Source organism: Diabrotica undecimpunctata, chromosome 1 (genome assembly GCF_040954645.1).
Source record: "Diabrotica undecimpunctata isolate CICGRU chromosome 1, icDiaUnde3, whole genome shotgun sequence".
NCBI lineage: Eukaryota > Metazoa > Arthropoda > Insecta > Coleoptera > Chrysomelidae > Diabrotica > Diabrotica undecimpunctata.
The window spans coordinates 152,685,726-152,709,755 of record NC_092803.1 but is presented as its reverse complement, the minus strand read 5'-3'; the positions used below and the strand labels follow the sequence as shown (position 1 = coordinate 152,709,755).

At 33.7% G+C, this 24,030-nt stretch overlaps 1 protein-coding gene across 4 annotated transcripts in view; it reads left to right on the top strand.

Annotated features, from left to right (window-relative positions):
* LOC140432394 (uncharacterized) overlaps positions 1-22,511 on the top strand; it is a 29,674-nt gene extending 7,163 nt beyond the window's left edge. The window contains exons 1-2 of one of the 4 annotated variants that reach the window (XM_072520263.1): positions 916-936; positions 20,153-22,511. In XM_072520263.1, the coding sequence (XP_072376364.1) occupies positions 20,161-21,267 (1,107 nt within the window). In that variant the 5' untranslated portion in view covers positions 916-936; positions 20,153-20,160 and the 3' untranslated portion in view covers positions 21,268-22,511. Of the gene's footprint in view, positions 1-915; positions 937-4,557; positions 4,677-10,014; positions 10,164-20,152 lie in introns of those variants that run through there. The other 3 variants (XM_072520262.1, XM_072520260.1, XM_072520261.1) reach the window with 3 other exon arrangements.
* Positions 22,512-24,030: the final 1,519 nt, after the last annotated feature.

Sequence of the window (24,030 nt, the reverse complement as noted above, 5' to 3'; positions counted from 1 at the left end):
TGATTTGGACAAAGGTTAGTTTTCAGAATTTCTTTTATGATTAAATCATAGTAGGAGAACCCAAAATGTTGAATTAAGATATTTTTACGTATTCCTAGAATAACACTGTAATTACATGCCCAAAAATTATTTTGAAACGGCACGCCCTGAAAGAATCGTGAGTGGGTAAAATTATTCAGATGAACATAACAATAAATAATAAGCTTAAACACCATCAATCTCATTCAATTTTTAATATTATTTATTATAGTGCCCTGATCAATACGTTTTAGCGATGATGTAAATAAATAAATTATAATAAAAATAAAACGCCGTAAACCAAGACGGAGACCTGAGTTTGAGCCGAAATACTGATCTGCTAACAGCTCCTACTCTGGGTATTTAAGTATTGCTAAAAGGCCAACCTTCCTTCCCCGTCTGCGATCTTCTACTGCTAAGACTAAGTATTGATTGGCCTTCCCCGGTTTTTGGTATTGACCCATTATCGTCTTTTGTCTCACCCATCCAAGTATCGCCAATATTGACATGAACAATATAGTATGAACATTTAACTAAATCGCCTTCGATTTTATTTATTAGGATTCGTATTTTATTGTATATGTTATATCAAAGATAATTTTATTTTTGTTATTTATTTGAATATATTTTTTTTTTTTTTTTTTTTATTTAAACAAATATACCCGCATCAATTGAATATATTTTTATTTAGATTAAATTTGCGTTTTACTGAGTTTTGTGTTTAGTAGAGCTACCCGTCACAGGGCAAACTAGTAAAATAATTTCAAATGAAATTTAGGATTATTTCGGTTTAGTTTAAAATTCCGACTTATTACAGTGACCGATATGTCTACAACGAAAAGGAATATTGATGGAATATATATATAAAGGACAACCGATAAAACTGTAAATATGTAGAGCTGCAATGCGACAATTAAAGTAAGTAAGTTCGTGTAATCTTCTGGCTTAGGCCTAGTGCTAGAGGTTTCAGGTCGGACGAGCTCTAACATTACTTAACGACCACTTTCACTTTAACGGTACCAACGACTTTACGTGCACTCCGAAGCAGGGTGGTGGCTCAGTTAAATTAGAAATTGAAAATTTTCTTGGTGTCTGTTCAGTTGTCACAAGATGACAACTGAAAGTACTTTAACAATAATAGAAAAATTTGAAGTATTTCTTGTCGATCTAAATAATTTGTTCGATATTTTATTATGTACGCAAATTTAACTCAATTTTCACATTAAGTAACTGATTTAAACTGTGTTGTTAAGATTGTTTTTTATATACCGGATCTGCCAAGAGAAGCGGGATGGTTAAATATCAAGAATTTTACATTGAGAAATTTCTGAAATCCACTTGACTTGACTCTAAACAAAACGAAGAACAAATTCAATCAAACAGTCCTCAACTGACTTAATTATTCTAGAGGACCAAACCATGTCAAAAAGCTTCATGGTAGCAGACTACAACCCTTATTAAAAATACCTCCACCAAATTAAACTGTATCTCTCAGAAGGGTATTGGGTATGTTTGCCCAATATTCAAAATAGATTCCCAATTTTTCCAAAAAGATCCATACATTAGCTCACGTCAACAATTTTTTATTGAACGAATATGCTTTATCTTGTTTTGAACATCTGAAATCTATAGTCTCAAAGTCGTCTGTTCACGCTTTCAATAAAAATATGTAATTTTTTGTTGAAACTGATGCTTCAGAAGACTCAATTTCTGCTACCTTGAGTCAGGATTCCAGACCAGTTGCTTTATTTTCAAGATCACTTAACTCTAGCGAGCTAAACCATTCTGTTGTGGAGAAAGAAGTATATTCTATTGTTAAATCTTTAAAGCAGTGGCGTCATTTGATTATAGGAAAGCCTTTCACAGTCATCACTGAGCAAAAGTTTGTAACATTTATGTTCAACACCAAACATTCTAGCAAGATCAAAAATGGAAGAATACAAAGATGGCGACTTGATTTAGCACCTTATAAATATGACATCTTGCTCATGGTCTTGCGCTACTACCACGACGGCAGGTACATCAAAATTCAAGTCACTTCACACAGCCAGGGGTAACGCCAGTATGTTTCACTGGATAAAATCAAAGAATTTACCTTTCTCTCTCGATGAAGTCAAAACTATGACTCGTGACTGTCAAGTATGTGCTAAAATCAAGCCGAGGCACTTTAAGAATGAGGAGCTTTTTCCAAAGCTTATAAAAGCCACATCTCCCTTCGAACGCCTTAGTATCGACTTTTAAGGACCAGTCCCTAATCCTCAAGGAAATGGTCAAGTGGAGAAGTTAAATTCTCCTGTCTGGAAAGTTATTCGACTAGCCTGTGAATCTCATGAAGCACCTATTGAGACTTAGGAACAATACCTATCAGCTTTACGCCGCATAAAAGCATGTTTGTGCGTCGATCTCCAAATGGGAATACAATACAGTCATGGCTAGCAGAATCAGGGCACGTCTTGCCTCACATTGAAGAGGTTTGATCGGAAGAACAAATACCAGCCTATCGTGGAGGAAGTGGAGGTAATAGAGGCAAACCCTGAATACTCTTTTGTTAAACTGAAAGATGGACGGGAGACCACAGTGTCTAATCGTCACCTGGCTCCAACTGGTCGAGGTGAAGGAGAAATACCAGATATAACAGGTAAAGAATTAGTGTCCGTAGAGGATCCACATAAGTTACATTCGAGCCTTAATGATACCTCATCCAATTATTTAACCACACAAAACATGCAGTTTTAGACAGATACGTCGATATCTCCCCCTCCGCCGGATTCATTGCTTCATGAAGAACCCACAATGAGTTCTAAGCGAAGCACATCGCCTCCTTCAGTGGTGTCTAGAAGATCTGAAAGAATTCGTCATTTACCCCGATATTTAGAAGACTATAGTGTGGAAGAATGATGTGATATTAACCTGTTTAATATTGCATTGGCTGTAGACTTTGAAAATTGTAGGAAACTTTATTTCTGTCAGTTTTTGACATAAGTCAGTGTCACCGCCATGATATTATATTTTCTATTGCTTTTGTTTGTTATATTATGTACAATTTTATGTTGATTAAAACCTTATCAAACTATAAGTTTTGCATTATTTTATATATGTCTATAAGTTTCGAAAAATCGCATGATTTTTCCCAGTCATGCTCAATGCACAAAGTTGCTAGGATATTCCTGCTTCATTGTAGATCACATAGCATTTTTTATGCGAGAAGGACAACTATGACAACGGCATCAAAACAATAAAATTTATTTTAAAATAAAGGTAGAGGTCATATTAAATATAGCCTAGTATTAATCAAAGGCATTATGTACACAACCGCCTGGTAAAAAACAGGACCCGTAAAATGCAAAAAGAAAAAAAACGGGAAACTTTACGTCTTTACGCCGGGCCTTGGTGACATCTATCGGCTCTAGCGCCCTCTTGGCGGGCCTGCTCACATCTACCTTCTAGGGGGTGGGACGAGGAGTAACTTTGAACTCTTAAATAGAAACCCGCAGTTTTTATTGCAGATTTAGATTTTACGTAAAAAACTATTCATAAAAATTAGTTTGAAGACTTCTTTACCCCCCGCCCAATCTCAGTGGGCGAGGCTGTGGGATCGTCTTTAGTGTCATTGACATAGTTTTTTGTGTATTTCTCGAGATATTAACCCTACCCATAATTTTGCTAAGGGTATCAGGATAATTTGTTTTTCCGGTTATAGCGCCAGCTATCAACAATTCGACAAAAATGTTTCGAATAAAAGTTAAGTAAAGTATTTTTTTATGAGGAATCGAAATTTGTAATAAAAAATGAGGGTTTTTATTTAAGATTTCAAAGTTGTTCCCTGACGTCTTAGTGAGATTAGTGAACTTAATACATTACCTTGTGGAATCTCTGAATTACATAATCTTGTATAATTACGTTTATTCTTTTACTACCTGGTAAAGAAATATCAATTTTGGAGATAGGAGTTTAGGTAAAATAAATGATAGAGAGTATTTTTAAATTGTGTACCTAAACCTTAGATTCAACGTTTTCAAAACGCTTGAGTTATGTTCAAAAACGCTTCTGCGCAATATTTCAAACGCTGCTGTGCAATATTTCAATTTTTCCATCGAATACGTAATCTCAACACATTGTACTTATTCGGGAGTTATATGGCCATGGCTAAACTCAAATTGGTGATCCGGGATTAGATGATTCTCCTTTCTAATTGGCTGCAGCCTATCAATTAGTAACTTTTCTAAAAGCTTGGACGTAATGGAAAAGAAACTAACTTGTTCTATTGGATTCTTCGGCGTTTAGATCAAAGAAATTTTTTCCTGTTTTCAATAGGGAAGAAAAGGCTTTATTCTTAATGTGGAATCATAAATTATTGTTTACAATTTTATTGCCTTTGGCGTTATTTATTATAAGTAATACAAATTTTGTTATAAAAATTAGTCATTGTTAATAATAATAAACTCTTTATATACTAAAGATGGGAATTCCAACCTTAAAAAAAATGCTTATGATAATTCATTGACTTCGAAGAATAATGATGTTATTGATGAATATAAAAATAATTGGCGTGAAGATTACAAATTCACTGCTTGACTGCCAATCGATGATAAAATTTGTCACGCATATGAACTCTTTTTAATTGCTAAGTAGTATTTTGTCAGTGGATTCCATCAAAGGTGAGTTTTTAATATGTATAGAATTTATAATTTACATTTTTTTTATTTAATTCTTTCTTGTTTCCCTATATCATATACATATTCTCTATATTATATATAAATATATATAAAGGGCGCTTCGTTACTTTTATCACGTGATATTCTTAATTAATTAAATTATTTCCATTAATTCAATTCTCTCTGTGATAAAAATAGAATACTGTTATTGTTCCTGGACAGAGACTTTTTATTATGGCTTATTGTTTCTACGTTACAGTTGTTCTTTTCGGTGTACAAGTTAATACAAAACTCGCCCAAATAGGATATCCTTCATTTTACTACTAATACTATCAAGGATTTCCAGAGTTTTCACTGAAATCCTTTTCTCAACCGTTCTTTCTAGCAGTTTTTACCTTACTAATTCCCATTTTGCAGGTTTCTTCTTTCCATCACCTCGATGAATTATTAATCTCTAAAGGACATTTGAGTCCTGCTTTCCGTCCTGTGGCTCTACAACTTTTCCTTAGAAATTCCATTTCACTTTCCCTTAAATATTTTATATTTTTTGGAAATAAACCACAACGATTGTAATTAGAATTACATGTTTTTTACGTTTCGACTATCGTAATAGTGCTTAAATGGTCTGCATAATTTGTTCCTGATTTTATTAGCTGCTTTGTTATATAGTGCTTCTAATGTTTTTGCTAGATTTTGTAAAACTCAGATGTGGTTCTTTGCTTCTCATAGTTGAGTTCTATGTATTGAGTTGCAAACTTGTTGAGTTCCATAAATGCTAAATGAAGTGGTCTATTTTTGGCCATTGTTTTTTCTACGTGTTGTTCTAATGCACGCGTGTAATCTATAGTATCTGTATCTGATTTTCCTGTAGTATACCCTGTTTGCTCTTCTCCAATCACTTCCTATATGTTTTAATCAGATTTTTTTATACAGTTTGCTCATAGATTATCCATTCATCCTACGGCGCTACAGCCCAATTCGAGCCTTGGTCTCCCTGGTCCCATGGTCAGTAGCCATTCTCCTCCACGATCTAGTGCCAAGGATATTTATAGCTTCCTCATCCACATCATCTTCTCATCGCTTTCTCAGCCTTCCAATAGGTCTCTTCCCCTGCATTCTTGCATTCAACAGTTTTTTTGGAAACCTGTTTTTTCCATCCTAAATACCTGCCCATTGAAGACGCTGTAGGAGAACATACTGAGATAAAGGTGGTTCTTTATATATATTATATACATATATGTTATAATTGTATCTGACTCGCCACCTGTTGTTCTCATTTATAGGGCCTAGTATTCGTCTCAGTACCTTTCTTTCAAATATGTCTATGTTGTTTACAGTATGCCACATTGGCTAAGATGATTCTTCTGCTAAGCTCTACATCGTCAATATTGTCTATGTCTATTAATAGTCTGTTTTTGTTTGTTTGTTTGTTTTTGTTTACACAGTGTATCAGCTATTTGTCTTTTCTTTTCAAATACCATTTTTCTTTCTCTAACTCTTCTAGTCGAATATATTCTATGAGCTTCATTTCGTTCTTCAATTGCCGCCTTAATCTCATCATCAAACCATTGGTCATTTTTTCTTTTTTTTTTTGTTCCTAGCATCGATTTTGCTGCAGTTAATGTGGTTTTACCTATTAGGTTCCACTGGCCCTCTAACGATCTCTCTTCATTGTCTTCATATTCATTCAGCTTTCTCTTTATTTTTTATTTACATTTCTTTTCGGGTTTCGGGTCTTTTTCGTTTTCCCAGGTCTAGAATTTCCTTTCTTGGTTGATTCTTTTTTGCCTGTCGGCTGATCCTATATATGAAGTGTATCTGAACTAGTTGGTGGTCTGAGCCGCAGCATGCACCACGTCTACTTTTTACGTCCAGAATGCTTGTTGATGATCGCTTTTCTATCAAGACGTAGTCTACATACGAGCCCCTTCCCATATCAGTTGGCCACCCATGGAAATTGCAGTTTAAGTCGATTACCATAAACAAATTATACTCTGCATATTTTTATAAGTTCTCATATTGAGTAATATGGCATTTTTATTAATATTTATTAAAAATATTACTCTTATAGTTTTTTACTTATTTTCAACAATAAAAAAAATTCACTAAACCCTGGCTATGCATTCACTTATGTCAACATACGTTGATTTTTTCATAATTACGTTAAATCCAGAGGTAGCTATGGAAAAATGACATCAAAACAATAATATTGTCAGTTAATGTCAATTGTATTTTGTAGTATTGTAAAGATTTTTGCCGTTTGTGGATTGTACAATAGGTCGAGGTAAAGTTATCGATGAGAAAATTTGTTCAATCATTATTAGATTTTTTAATTCTGGAAAATCCAATTCGGAAATCTCGAATATGTTGCAATTGTCACGCTATATGTAAGAAATATAGTGAGAAGATACAAAACTACCGAACGGTCGTCACAAAACCTAGAAATGTACGAAAAAACTAAAATAACCGAAGCAGATCGAAGGGCATTAAGACGCATTATAGTGAAAAATTATATGGAGTTAAGCGTTTTATAGAGTGACGTTATTGGAAGACACGTTTCTAGATCAACATGTCACCGAGAGGCCCACAAATTAGGATTTGGTACTTACAAAGTAAGTTTTATAGTTGAAAAAAATAGTACGAATTGTTTTTAATAAATTTCATTTTATTTTAGGCTAAGGAAAAAAAACTTTTAACATAACAACAAAAGAAAAATAGACTAAGATGGTCAAAAGAGCATAAAGATTGGACAGAGTCGCAATGGGATTCAATACAATAAAGTGATGAGTCCAGATTTGAAGTGTGTGTTGGAGGCAGTAGGAGTTGCGTCATTCGCAGAAAAAATGAAACTTACCATCCTGACTGTCTGAAGAGAAAAGTTAAATTTCCTGCATCTGTCATGATCTGGGGCAGCATGTCGTCTAAAGGTGTAGGAAAGTTACATTTTATCGATGGGATTGTAAACACGGACAAATATTTGAATATTTTAGAAGAATCTCTTTTACCGATTATGGAACACCTTTTAACATCAGCGGAAGATTTTGTCTTCCAACAGGACGGCGCAGGTTGTCATAACTCAAAAAAGAGTTTAAAATGGATTGAACATCTTGGCATACCATTTCTGGAATGGGTTTCTAACCAAATTGCAAGAAATATGGGATTCGTTTACAGTAGAATTTTGTCAGAACTTGGTAAAAACTATGCCCCGAACAATTGGGATGTTTTTATAAATAAAATGGATGTACCTCAGTGGTAAACTTTCACCTATTTCAACTATTTTTTTTTGTTAATATTACATATTCTATGAGTTTTTTTAAAATTTACTATTATTCTGTTTAATCAATAGTTTTCATTACGTTATAAAATATTTTCTATAATTAGGAAATTCAAAAATGTTGTTCAATGCATTAAAACTTCTAAAATTTACGCTGCACTTTTATTTCTGTTCTCTAAAATTTAATTTTCTTATCAATCTAACGTTGGGCCAACTGATATGGGAAAGGACTCGTATATGGTTTACAACAACCCCCTCCAGGGGATATCCAGATGCCTTTGTGTATGTTTTGTGGGGAAATATGGTAGAACTTATGATCATGTTTTTACTAGCTGCTAACTCAATAAGATGTCTATGTTTTTTTATGTTAGGTCATATGTTTGCTCTACTAATTGGTAAAAAGCTACTTTGGTGTCTTCATCTTTATGGTTTATTATGGTTAAGTTGAAGAAGCAAGTCTTTATTCGTATCCTACAAATTCGTTCATAACTGCTTGAAAATCTGTTATGAGATGTTTTAGTTTATTATCAACTATAAATGCCACCCCAAATTCCTTATTTCCTTTATCTAAACTACTTGACAAGATGGTGTGTGTTTTCGTGTCCCGGATATCCTTCCCTACCATAATTTTTCTTGAATTGCTGCCATTCCAATCTTGTATCTTTTCAATTTACTGAACAAGGCACTCAACGCTCCGGGTCTATTTAAAGTTCTAACGTTTCAAGTTCCAAAAAAAAAATCCATGTTCGGGTGCATTAATATCGGTCCATTTCGAGGCTTCTTTTCGGGTTTCGTAGTAATTGTTTTTTTCGGGGATAGGTTACTAGCCTGTCGCCCAACTCTCCTCTTTTATTGGGTCTTGGGACTGGCACTGATAGTTACTGAGCTACTCAATCCACCCATATCTTGCCAGAAGTGAAGTTTTGCTCATAGATGATATTCCACTAATACCTCACATATTTTTATATTTTCTTTCTTGTGTATGGATAATAACATTTGCGTCCATATGGAAGGAAAATCTTCTATATTCACCTCTCTGTCAAACATTTTAGGTATCATGCAGAATAATACCTATGATAAATTTTTTATTTAGTTTATTTGGTATTTTACCGAAACCTTCTGATTTTTTGTTCTTTAGTGTTTTGATTGCTTTTTCTCAAAAGCAATCAATACACTATTTTTATCTATTCATTTGCATATTTTTCCTATTATTCTATTGTTTGTTCTGCCAATAGAGGACGCCATTCCGTTATCAATTGTTTTAGTATTGTTGCCATTATTGTTCTTTAATTCGACCAATATATATTCACTCTGCCTTATTTTTTGAAACGACTTCAAGATATGCGATTGGTCACTGGATTTCTGGTTCCCCCAATTCGGTGTTCTTACTCTTCTTTTTTCTTGATTTTATTCCCTTAGAACTCTCGTTTTACTTCTTTTACTCCTGATTTTTTGGATACAGATAATATATATGGAGTTCTTGCGTCCTTTATTTTTATGCAGCATTCGTCTAATATTTTATATAAGCTAAATTAAGTACTTCTTACTTATTTCTATTTTTGTTTAGTACAATTTTTTAAAGTATTGTCTTTACTTGATCACTTTATATATTATTATAGTCCATTTAAAAATTTAGGTACCATGCTATAAAAGGCATGTTTTATACTTAGTTTTCTCTTTATACTTTTAAATAATATTGGGATACTTATACAGCTAAACGCAGAAATTTAACATATTTACTGCACTATTATTAACACCTACAAAAGCACGTGCATAAGGACGAATTTAAAAAATTGGTCAAATTATACCATAAATTCCAAGATACTGATTTTGAAGTAAGTAGTGACCTTCGCAAAGAAAACACAGTTTGTATTTCCTGATTTTAGGAATTACAATTCAGTTTAACTACAGCGATTTACAATACAGAAAAAGTAATACTGTGCTGTGGTAAGTCAAAGCGTTGGTATACAAAGATTTTATACATGCTTTATATAAATATATTTTCCTGTTCCCGACGAGCACGTGAAAATTGTAAAAGATATACGTGATGATGTAATAACGGGTGTTAGGCAGGTGAAGTGGGGAATACTAAATTTTATGTGAAAGTACGATTCATCAGAGCTCAGTATTAAGTTCTTATTTTTCTATTGAGTGCTAATAGAAATTTCAACGTAACATCTCTTAGTGTATGGTAATGTTGAATAGTCGATTCAAAGGTAAGAACCGTAGAAAAAGACCTATAACTTAGTATGAATTAAAAACAGAATATCTATAATGGTCCATTGATACTATTCCCTCTAACTCTTACTGTAATATATTGAAGACTTATCAATGTTGATCTAATTTGTTTCTATTTCTCAAAGGTCGACATACATGCTTTTACAAATAATGGTTATGTTCCACATGACATGACAGACAGACAGAATATATTGTATGTTACCCTTTACAGCCTTCATTGAACGTTAATATAAAAGAATTACCAACCCACTAGTTACCACTATATTACAGCTCTCCATCCTTAAATTAGAGAAACTATAAATCAAGTCTTTGAGGAAGTTTTATATTACGGCGAGGTCTTGTGGAACTACTAGACAGCTCACCTTAGGAGCACTATAGTTAGGATTACGCGCACTCGCGTCTCTCTCTAGCGGTTTCGAACTGACTATTTGCACTTCCCGACACTCCCGCCGCTTTACTTACGTTCCTATTATTATAATCATTAGGTATATTGTATCGCTTACTATACCAGCTCATATCGGATAGCCAGTTCCATTTTGAGTATTATTACCTTGAAATTTCAGTCTGTCTACAACTGTTTCCCTATCTACAACAAGTTTAGCTTCATCATAAAATGGCCCTACTGTCTTTAACATAATAAATTATAGCTTGGACCCATGAACGTTTATTTAAATTCCTATAATCCTTAGTATAAAGTAATTTCCATTCTTCAAATACTGTCAGTCTATCCCCACGATGTTTAATCTGGTTTACACTAGCCCTTTCCCTGGCAGAGCTAGTCATAAAGTCTAAGCAGTTCTTAACATGTATAACAAACATTAGGTGTAATGGAGTTTCCCCTAACAAATATTTACTTATAAGCACCGATAAATCTTTTGAATCTAAAGTATTATCAATTAATAACTTGTTCAGGGCATTTTTAAAAGTTTTTTATTCATTCATTTTAAAAAATGTTTCAAATTCTTCTTCTACTGGGGCTCATTATCCGATATTATCGTATTTGGCAACCCATCCTTAGTCAGGCAATTTCTTAGTCTTTGTAGTTATGATCAAAAACATCTTTCCTTTGACTGGTATTAAAAAGTCTAAGTGAATTCTAGCAAATACTCCCTTAACTTTTTCAAACTTTACCAATACTGCCTTATTTGGATTACTTGCATTTGTCATACATGCTTCGCAATCCTTTACATAAGCCCCAATTTCTTTATCCAAATGTGGCCACCAAAAATACTGTCTAGAAATTATCTTCATCTTAACCATTTCATGGTGTGCCCCATGTATTTTATCTAATAACTGCTTCCTTATCCTTTCCGGTACAATTATACCAAATCCCCACAATAACATACCATTATCTATACTTAATTCAAGATTCCTCCTCTTAAAAGACCGTAAATCTTTTTCTACTTCCTGTGGCCAACTTTCTCTTACATATCTATATATTTTCCTAAGTTTCTATCAACTCGTGTTTCTCGAGCTAATACTTCAGCGCTTACTGGTACCTTGTCCTATACCAAAAAATGAAAGTAATCTTGTGCTGTGTCATTTTCCTCCTCTGAATCTAAAAAATACATATACAAAGGCTAATACATGTTGAAAACTAAATCCGTTTAAGAAAAAAGTCCATCTTTGAAGACGTCTTGCTGCCATTTGTGGTATTCCTTTATGTTCCCCAAAAATAGAGGTTTGTGATCTAAACATAAAACAAACTTGTTTCCCATCAAATATTGATAAAACTTGTTGACCGCCCCCCCCCCCCCCCAAATATTGCAAGAGCTTCTTTGTGAATAACTAAAATCTGTTTTACTTAATAACCTTGAAGCGAAACTAATGTGTTTCTCTGACCCATTCGGGTAAATATACAAAAGCACACATGCTAGTCCCTTATTTGATCTGTCATAAACTAATTTAGTTGGTTTCGCAAGATTAAAATATGCTAACGTTTGGTTTGATAATATAGCTGCTTTAGCTTGCACACTTCTCACACTTTCTTGACCATTGAAATGGTGTATCTGCCTTCAACAAGCTATATAATGGACTTAACAACATTGACAATTTAGGGAGGAACCGAGCATAATAGTTAATCATCCCCACAAAGGCCTTAAATCATGTTACATTGGTAGAGCGAAGTACCTCTGTTATGGCATAAACCTTTTCTGGAACTGTATGAAGACCATTTCTATTAATAAAATGTCCTCCTAAAAATAAAATTGATAAATACCTCTATGAGTACTCCAAGATAAGAATAATTTCGTTTCATTACTCACTTCTAATTGGTTATATGCATATTTTTCCAATCTAGTTTTGTGAAATACTCTCCACCTTGGAGAGCCACAAAAAGTTCTTCAATTCGCGGCAAAGGATGTTTAAAATCCTTTAAAACTCTATTTATTGTTATCTTGTAGTCTGCACATAAACGAATTTTTCTATTCTCTTTTATGACAGGTACAAGTGGCGTATTTCAATCAGAATTATGTACTAAAGAAATTACCCCCTTTTCTATTAATTCATCTTTTTCTGTATTAGTTTACCCCTTAAAAAGAAAAGGCACTGCGCACTGGTCTTGGCTTATGAAAAATAGGTTTAACCCTAGCTAGAAACTTTAGTTCAATCTTTTCATACTTTTAACATGCTAACTCATCTACAAATAAATCTTCATAGTTCAATTAAATTAATTATATCTATTTTATATAGGTCTTGTAAATAATTTATATATAAAAAAAATGGATTTAGCGGATTTTGAAACTAACTAGTGGAGTTAGCGGATTTTGCATATAACTACAGGTGAATTTAGCGATTTTTGGTGCGAATTATGTTTTTGCTCATATACAGGATGTCTAAATGAAAAACTCAGTTACTGAAACTAATATTTTTATTCTAATCACGATATTAAAACACACGGAATTTAAAAAAAAAGAAATTTAATCAAGTTGTTCATTTGCTACTATTCTTTCACAATCAATATCCTCATTTTCATTCTGCTCGTTACTTGTTTCTGTTCCATTAAGATAGGCCTGTTTAGCATTGCAGTAATAGTTTAAGTTGGATAGTTCGCGCCAATTCGTCCCTAATGCTTCTGTAGTAATTTGCCGATGTCATTAACTTTTTTCTTTTTTCAAGTTAGTTCCCACAGGTAAGTTAATGGGTGATACAGTTAAGATGAATACAGATTTACCCTTGTTGGTAACTGTTTTTTATCATTTCTTCCACACCTGCAATTTTCCTTTTCTTGTACGGCAACATTTGTTTTCCTTTTATACGAGTACCTATATAAAAAAATCTTTTTAAAATGTTGAAGCCAAAATGACAACTTCCGGGATGTTTAAATACAGGATTGCCTGTATTTTTCCAATTTAGAACTGGTACTTTCTATGAGATATGGAATGTTTGTCCATGCTGACTTAAAATTTTAACATATTACTCTGGCTTCATAATGACTTCTCTTCTTCGAATGTCTTTTTCTACTTTAAGAAACAGTCTGTCTGCCGAAAGAAAAGAGTAACTGACTACCAGAAATATTATATCAATTTTTTTAGTTGAACTATTGCAAATTAATACAACCACTTGCAACACATACTGATCAAAATTGTATCTTTTTTGCCACCACAGCCGTCTGTAAATAACCTCAATATTGTCAGGTGTTCATACTTACAAACAAGTCTACCCAATTAGCAACATACGCAGATGATATAAACATAATGAGCAGAACAGTGAATGCAGCGGAAGAAACCTACGTTGAGTTGAAACAGAGTGCAGAAGCAGTAGGGCTAGCAATAAATACAAATAAAACAAAACTACTCATACAAACCAGATCAAATAGACCGGTGCAACAACACTTTATTGACGATATAGAACATGTAAATAGATTCACATACCTAGGAATGGATCTGGTCGCAAGCAATGAAGAAGAACCGGAAATAAATAGAAGGCTTGTGCTGGCAAATAAAGCCTATTTCGCGATGGGCCACATATTCAAATCGCGAGACGTACACCGGAAAACAAAACTCCGGGTCTATAAAACAATAATCAGGCCCATAGTAAGTTATGGTTGTGAAACATGGGTGGTGACACAGAAATCTGCCAATGCATTAGATGTGTTTGAAAGAAAAATATTACGTAGGATCCTGGGCCCAATAAGTGAAAACAACAACTGGCGAATTAGGTATAATAGAGAAATATACGAGCAATATAGCGAACCAACTCTAGCACAACATACTAAACTGCAGAGATTACGATGGGCAGGGCACGTGGTCCGCATGCATGAGAATAGAATCCCCAGAAAATTATTAAATGCAAGAATGCAGGGAAAAAGACCTGTTGGAAGACCTAAAAAGAGATGGGAAGATGAAGTCAATGAGGATGCCAGGAACTGCCTGGGAACGCGTTCATGGAAAAGAACAGCGGTAAATCGAGATGATTGGAGAAGCCTGTTGAAGGAGGCCAAGGCCCGATTTGGGCTGTAGCGCCATTGGATGGATGGATTGTCAGGTGTTCTGGTATGTTTAGGGTCTTCAAAGTATGCTAAACTGCACTTGCGATTTCATTTGACCTTTGGGACTTTCCGTTTCATACCAGTAGTAACACAAATCATTTTCAGTGCTCAGCTTACTTTTAGAAAAGCCAATGACAATAGTGAAATTATAAAATTTATATTGCCTACTGAAATATGCACTCTGGTCAGGAAGTTTCGGTAGGCAATGATTTTTCTGAGATAGTGACATTACTTTACTGTATTCACATTTGAGTCGGTTATAAAAGGCTTTAGCTTTTAAACTATGTATTTTACTCGTTTGGTGACCATTAGAGACTGCTTTTCTTCATAAGTTTTAGTCACCTTTATGTTCTTCACTAATTCGGTACAGCGGGAGCATACATCGTCCCGAGGACTCCCAAAACCAACAATATAATTTATGTAATTCCTTCCCGAAAAATTATTGCTTTATTTTATTTTCCAGAGATGTACCACATTATACACACAGCCTCCAAATTGTTTTATGTTGAGATCACCGATCAAATACACTCGTGTATCCAATTTTCCTCTACAATAATGTGATTCACTGCATTCAAACGACTGAATGAAGTTGTGAATACTAATACGCTTTTCTTAATTTTTCTGAGATCGGTGTTCTCCACCCCTGGTTTATTTTGCTAATCCACTTAATGATTGCAATACTCCAGTAATTATGTCCTTGTTGATATGTAAAGTTGACATAAAAGCTTAGTTATAAGTTATAAAGGAAATATTTTGCATTCATTGTTCTGGAACTTCGACTTATATCTTTAGGTCAATGTCTTTGAATATTTTTGTCACACAGTACTTTAAAATGAAATTATCTTGGTATATTCTATTTGTTTTGTGGAAAAGTGCTTGTGTATATTCATCATATCGCTCATTTCATAGAACCACTTTAAGCTTTTGTATTGTGTTTACATTTATTACAATTTATTAACTTTATTCATTATTAAAATGTTTTAACACTTAGTTTATTAGAGTATTTATTTAATTTATATATATAATCTTACACCTAATTTATTTTACACTATTTACACTATTCTAATTTATATAATTTATTTCCTCGTTACAATTCAAACTCGACTCGATACAATTATTCTTTTCAGACTAACTGTTTTCAATAAAAAGATCCTATATATATTTATTAACCGTTGTTCTGGAGTTCCCTAAAATTCGGCCGGTGACCCCTTGCTGAACTTTCTCGAATGCCATCGAAGCCAAACAGGTTTTTATCGGAGGGGACCCGTGGATATTTACCTACTAAAAAATACTTGTTAGAAAAATATGTTTACAGCTTAAATATATTGTTTGTAAAGTCATATTTATCGTAACATTGCCCCTCTTTTAAAAGATGGTTCCTCCTGGAACCTTGTCGGGACTGGAACTGGAACGGTATGATGGTCACCTGGACTTCGGTATCTTTAAAGATCTCCTCCACCATACTTCGGATAACCCTTCAATCTAATTGGCGGCACTCTAACTTTGGCATGGCTAACTTTTGCACGTCGGACTCTAGTACGGGCTCTCTCAATTGAAGTAAGGCTTCCCATACATCTCGGTAGGTAGGTTGGTCACGGGCAGTGTCTTTTGTTACCAGGTAGAAAATGTAACGTGATGCATCTTGAAGTTTCAAGGCTTTCCCGGGAGCTAGCACTTGGCATTGAAGTTCTGCAACTCGACCGAACTTCCTTCGATAGACGGATGCCAACCCTGGTGTGACTTTGATACTGGCCGGGATGGTAAGGGCCAGTGAGTAGTCATCGGGAAGCGCGAGTAGATCTTGCTTTTCTTCAGTGGTAACACCATGTCTTGCTTTACCGGTACCTCCATAGGCCCCCACGAATTCTGGTATAACCATATAAGAGAAATACATAAAGGAATGAACAACATCTCTAGAAGAAAGGACGAAGAAACAGAATGTAAAGGCAAAGCGTTCTTGCCCTACATGTCGAGGGTAACGGACAGAATTGGGCGAATACTTAAGAAAGCCAACGTAAAGACCATTTCCAAACCTACAAAGAAAATCAAGGACTGTTTAAGATCGGTGAAAGACAAACGCGACCCATTAGCAACGGCCGGAGTATATCGAATACCATGCACATGTGGAATGATATATGTGGGAACCACGAAAAGACACACAAACACAAGGATAAATGAACATAAAAGCTATTGTCGTTTAGGACATATCGACAAATCTGCCGTTGCCGAACACGCTTTGGGAAGCGGAGAACATCGAATACTGTTTGAAGAAACGCAGATGCTGAACAAAACTTCACAGTACTACCCACGGTTGTATCGGGAAGTGGTGGAAATATATAAGCACCCAAATAATTTTAATCGGATAGGAGGGACTGAAAATTAACAATACATGAATACCAATATTAAAATCCACAAACACCCTTCCCGCCAAACACAAAGAAAGAAAAGCTACTACAAACGACGACACGCCCCCTCAAGCCCAAACCAGTGGAGGGGAGGCGAGTGGGAAATATAAATATTGCCTCCGTAGTACAACGCAGCGTCATTTTCAGGTTACAACGAAGCAGTAACATCTCCAGAAGATGCCAACCCCTAGTGTTGGCGAAACGTCGAGAACTAATCTCAGAAGACAACGGCCTAACAGCCCGAACAAACAGTTTAACAAGTTAGACGATGGCCGTGAAAGCCTAACGCAGTTTGATTACGTTATTCTTAAAATCCAATTGGAATCCATGCATATTCATTACGTCCATTCCTAATATAACATCCTCTTCGATGTTAGCAACCACAACAGTATGGACGAAGTTTTCTTCTGTAATTCCTAATCGTACCTCGATTTCTCCATGAATGTTGGCATTTTCACCTGTAGCGGTCCGAAATCGCAACCTCATTGGTAACAGTTTCTTACGCCTGTTTATAACTGTCGGGCGTATAATGGTTCTGGTCGCTCAGGTATCCACCAACAACGTATGCCAACGTATGAAATATCTACCTCATATTCTTGAAGAGCCTCATCTCTCTTTTGTTTTCGATTTTTAAGCTGCGACTGACAAACATGCTCCAAAAATTCGTGGCCATATCGCATATTTAACCTCTTCTTAAGTTAAAAAAATTTGTTAAAATCCTTTATAAAAGGTATATAAATTGAAAAACCCAATCGGGCTATGTCATGAAGACAAAACGTGTTTTCGGAAACCATGTTCCATCATCAGTGTCTAGGTGTACATATTTTGAGCCACTAAATATATAGGTAAAAAACCGTTAAAAGTTATAGGTTACAATTTAGTTTACATTATTTAGTCTTATATATTAGGATGTTAAAGTTACCAGTAGATTAGATAACAACTAGTAGATAATAAGATATATATATATATATATATATATATATATATACAGTGCACAGATTCTAAACATGTCGGTGGGAGATGACTTCTATGCGTTGTATTATAGTTGGTGTATGAGAGAAATAGTTTTCGAAATAATGAAATAACAAATTTTATATTATTATTTGTTATTTCATTATTTTGAAAACTTTCTCTCATACATCGACTATAATACAGCGCATAGAAGCCATCTCCCACCGGCACATTTAGAATCTGTGCACTGTATATATATATATATATATATATATATATATATATATATATATATATATTTATATATATATATATATATATATATATATATATATAGATAATAATAAATATATAAGACTAAATAATGTAAACGAAATTGTAACCTATAGCTTTTAACGGGTTTTTACCCAGATATTTAGTGGCTCAAAACATGTACACTACTTGTACAAACTTTATTATTATTAAAATGTTCTAACACTTAGTTTATTAGAGTCTTTATTTAATTTATATATAATCTTACACTTAATTGATTTTACACTATTTACACTATTCTAATTTATATAATTTATTTCCGCGTTAGAATTCAAACTCGACTCGATACAATTATTCTTTTCAGACTAACTGTTTTCAATAAGAAGATCCTCTATATATATATATATATATATATATATATATATATATATATATATATATATATATATATATATATATATATATATATTTATTAACCGTTGTTCTGGAGTTCCCTAGAATTCGGTCGGTGACCCCTTGCTGAACTTTCTCGAATGCCATCGAAGCCAAACAGGTTTTTATCGGAGAGGATCCGTGGATATTTACCTACTAAAAAATACTTGTTAGAAAAATATGTTTACAGCTTAAATATGAGTCATATTTATCGTAACAGTATTATAATGTTATTCTTATGAATTGTCAACAAAACGGATACGTTGTATTACCTTACCAATAGTACTTAAAGCCATAGTGACAATCCAAACTTTAACTAACCTTTTTTACTTCAATTTGTTTTTTTGAATCTGGCTGACTTTTTTTTTCTTCCTTTATTAGGACATTCTTTTTCATTTTGTTTAGTTATTTCTTCCATTATTTTAATTATTCATAAATGCGAATTATGGACAACAATATTCACACAGTTTTGCACTGTAATGCCATATTGAACTCTTCAGGATAGAGTATTGTGATTGGTCGAAACGGATGTAACGGGATTTGGAAGTAGATATGAAAGAAGCTGGTGGGTTTTGGAACAAATTCTTAGGTTGCTGTCAAATTTAGTCGGGAGCTGGCGGTTTTAGGCACAAAACGAATATAATGACATCTAAAAAATGGTACAGACTATCTAAAAAGATAATTCAAAATATGTAAAAAAAGTGGAGTTAGCAGATATTGGAATTATACTAATAATATCACAGACAAGATTTCTACCACTTTCAAAAATGCTACTATCGTGACATATTAATACATAATTTATCAAATAATTGAAGGAAATTTATTCAAAGTGCAATTTTAAACAGATATATGTATATAGTGTGTAGGTATAATGTATATATAAATTTAATATAACTATTGTATATCTATCATCGACGGTTCCAGTGTATCTATTCACGTGTGTAGCAATTATTGCATTGCCCATATATATTATAAATCCTAGTGGAAATAAACCTTCTTGCCAAGACTTTCTTTTGTTGAAAATGCTTGTGATTGTTTTTTTCCTAGTTGATATTTTTCTTTTATTTGTTGTAAGAATAAATTAACTCAGGAAGAATAAATCTCGAACGGCCTATAAATCGGGAACACAATGTACGATTACAAAATACCGTCTGACAAAGCCGACATTTGTTAAATTTACCCTATTTAATTTATTAGGTCTTATAGTTTTATATTCTAATAACTTATTTTCATGTTTTTATGATATTTTCGTTTATTTTTGTTCCTACTAAATGATAATTCTACTTACTTATGTGTCTATCTGTACAGCTGTCAATTGCGCCTTTGGCTTTTCTTTTTTTACTTGTGTTTGATATCCAATAATATATGATAAAATCTGAGATGTCACAAGAAAAAGTATAAAATTAATTAAGTTTAAATTAATCCGATTATACTTTAGTTTCAGATATGGATGTAACACTAATCATCAACCTCTTCATTTCTGCCACGCTCATATCGCTGTCCAGATCTGAGCCAATTTGCATCGTCGATACCAGCGACACTTCAAATCTAGTTTGCAAAGATGTTTCAACAGACTTTCCGGATAATATGTACTACGGCAACAAAAACCTGCAGTGTAACAATTGCCACATAAAGGTCTTTTCATCGTCAACATTTAAACACGACAATGTCCTGTTGTCCGTAAATATATCGCACAGCGGGTTACAAGTTATACAAGCATCTGCTTTCAAGCATTTGGGAAACCTCCAGAACATCTATTTTCAAAATAACATGATTACCAACGTATCAGTGGGGGCTTTTGAAGGGTTAAGACAAGTGTATGAAATAAATCTGAAGAATAACTTAATTGCAGATTTAACCCCAGGTTTTGTGCGCGATCTTGAAGTGACCTATTTATCTTTGGCCAATAATAAACTAACGGAAATTCCAAATTATGCTTTTAAAGATGTTGTGGTTATCACCAATTTGATTCTTTCTCAAAACAAAATAAAAAAGCTTAACTATGATTCGTTTTCGGGTTTAAATTTTTTAGAATACCTGGAACTGGACAATAACAATTTGTGTTACATCCCAATAGGTGCATTTAAGAACCTCAAAGACCTAAGCTATCTTAATTTAGCAAACAACAAGCTCAGCAGATTTTCCCTGGGCACCTTTTCCGGTTTAACTAGTCTTACAGCTTTAATTTTAGCAAATAACTCCATCAAGAATTTCGAAGGTAATGAGTTGCTGCCCATGCAGAGCCTACTGAGGTTGGATATTAAAGGAAATAGCATTTACTACCTAGACGCCCACCTTATTTTTTCCGCGGCTCCTACGATAAAAGTCATAAGTATAGAAGATAATTTCTACAGCTGTAGCTCCTTGGCGAACATTATCCGATATTTTAAAGAGAAGAAAGTGAAAATCGAGACCCATACTGGTTTCTACGATGTTCAAAACATCAATGGTGTTGCCTGTATTGACGGTATTGTTGAGGAAGTAATCGACAAAGCAAACTTTCTAAGAAGGGCTTCCGACGAAGCACAAACTTCTGTTATTTATTGTGTTTAGATATAAATATTTATTTAAATTATAAATATTATTAGTTTTGCACGCGAATATGATTTTAAACGATTTACCTGTCACCTGTCAAATCCCCCACTTCGTATTGGTACGTGGTTAGTATTAAGACGTGTTCTGTATCCGTGAAAGATATAAACTATATATTTCTTTGAAGAAAGAGATCGTTTTCTTAGTGGTTTTTCCTCAATTGAAGTTGGTATCCATCGTTTGATATTCTTATCTATCTTGGGCTACTATAATTAATGTCAACGAATCTCTTATGTGGATTCATTGTTCTTGTTACTTATAGAGTTAACTATTTTATCAACCTAATAATATTTTTTGTAAAAGTATAGATAGCGTCATTTAAAATAAGTAAAACAGTTGTTTTATTGAACAACTTTTCAGATTTTAATGTTTCACTCAAAAGAAGAAAGTCTTCACCAAATATAGATACCTACCGGATTTTTGGGTTTCTAGCCATTTCAGTCAGGGAAATCGACCTATTCTTTCTCAACTTTTTAGTAGATCTTATACATTATTATTAAATATTACCGTCTAAGGTAATTCTGAATAAAGATTAAAGAGAAGCGAAGACAGTACACAACCTTTCCCAGAGTGATGATACTCTGGGATGTCTGGATAACTGTGGGATCGAGAGTTCAGACTGGAATATTATCATTATTGATCTTCCGTTGCCATGTGCTTGATTAATAATTTCTTCGACCTTGTCTTTATTTTGCTTATTGCTAATTATTTAGTCATTATGTCTACGTAGCGTTCATTTTCCAAATACTTTTGATCGACCTTAACAAAATGTTCGAATAGTTTCTTCCGGTTATCTACACTTAATTGTAGAGGCAAAATCCTCTTTAATTAATACTGTAAAATAACTAGAAATAAACATTGTTTTTCAATTAAATATTGCACTCAAACCATTTCTATAGGGTTCAGGTCCGGATGTTATGGGGGAAGATAAAGAAAGATGGTACACCAGATCGGCTGTAGAGATATGTTACATCTGAACGGTGGAATAAATCGTTGGAAAAATCTATTCCTGTGTACTTATCTAATAATTTTACGACGAAATGGGACAATTTGTACAATATTTTTGTATTTCTTTAGAAAACAGAGATTCTGTAAAAAGACTGTAGTTAAGATATATGATATTTTTACTTTATTATAGATTTGTCTAAACGTGTATGATATTTGTTTTATGAATATTACTCGTCATTAAAGTCACATAGTAAATATTTGATGTATTATTGTTGCCTAAAATCACGGTTTCTTAACCCTTTCGCTGCGGCATACAAATGAGAGTACTACGCCCATACGAAAGTGCAAAATTTTTAACTTAATGGACTATTAACCATTGCTAGCCAAAATAATAGTTTTTTTAGTATCTTTTGCAAAGTGCACATGTGCGTCCTCCGCATATTTGTAGGATTTCAAAAATATGCAGAGGACGCACTGAGTGTCTTAATAAAATAATGAAAATATTTATGAAAATCAAAATTTATTCATCAAAGACAAAATAAAACATAAACAAAAAAAGAAATGTGCAATATTTTATTTATAATACTCCACGAGACATTCACCTATAATAGGCAAGACCAGATTTTTCTGCACATGCTGCGCAATAGTATAAAGCATCTTTGCGTATCTTATTCGAGCATGTATGACATTTTTTTCTGAGTCCTACCTTGTTTATTGACCAGGCCAATCTTGACAGATACAGGTCCAATATTGCTTACATTAGTTGTAAACGAGAGTGATGTTGTTGGCAATGAGGGTGTTGTTGGTGGTAACAGGTTTTCCAAAACTGCAACTCTAAGTTGCTTGAGTGTGAGTTTCCTACCAGAATATTTGTTGAAAAAGATTATGAGGAATGGGCAAGTATAGCTGACAATAATGTGGATGGCAAGTTTTTTATACCATCGTAATGTCTTTCATGTCACTGGATAGTATGACATCTCGGAGATCTATTCCACATAAATTTGCTGTATTTAATGATAGGCACTGATTTTTATTGTTTTACACCTCTTCAATTTTCATCTGTACTATTTGATTTTTAAATTCAGTATACATGAATATCACATCCCTCTTATCTCGCCATTTGCCTATTATAATATTATTGAGGTACTTAGTTTTGGTCTCACCTGCTTTTAATTTTGCATTTACTACATCCAAAGGTGCACCTTTCCGGTTCTTACGAAGAATGCCTGTACAAAAAGTACTTCTGTCCAGCAACATTTTAGCCAAAGGGTAACTGTTGTAAAAATTACCATATAAAGGAAATGCCCGTGGTCGAGATAACTTCGCTACTTTTTGGGCATGGTCTTTACCACCAATAACATCACTTTGGTCAGCATAACAGAGTCAGTTCCGTCTGACTCTGTTAGCATAAAAATCTTTATACCATATTTGTGACTTTGTTTGGAAGGTACTGCCTAAAAACAAGCCGACCCTTCCAAAGGACCATCGATTCATCTAAAGACAATGTGTTTCCTGGATAATAAACAGTTTGCATTTTAATGCTAAAATAATTTCTTTTCAATTCTGGCACTGTTAAATCTTTCCACTCTGAAATTCTCGAGCGTTTACCTTCACTACTAATATTCTCATCCTCACTTTCAGAACCATATTCTCTTTTCCCTAAAATATTATATTATAATGTTCATTATTTCAAATATTGTTTGGATTTCTTACTTTCATAACACGCTTTCTTTTTATACCAGACGGTCCAGCGAGCTCATTTAATTCGGCCATTGT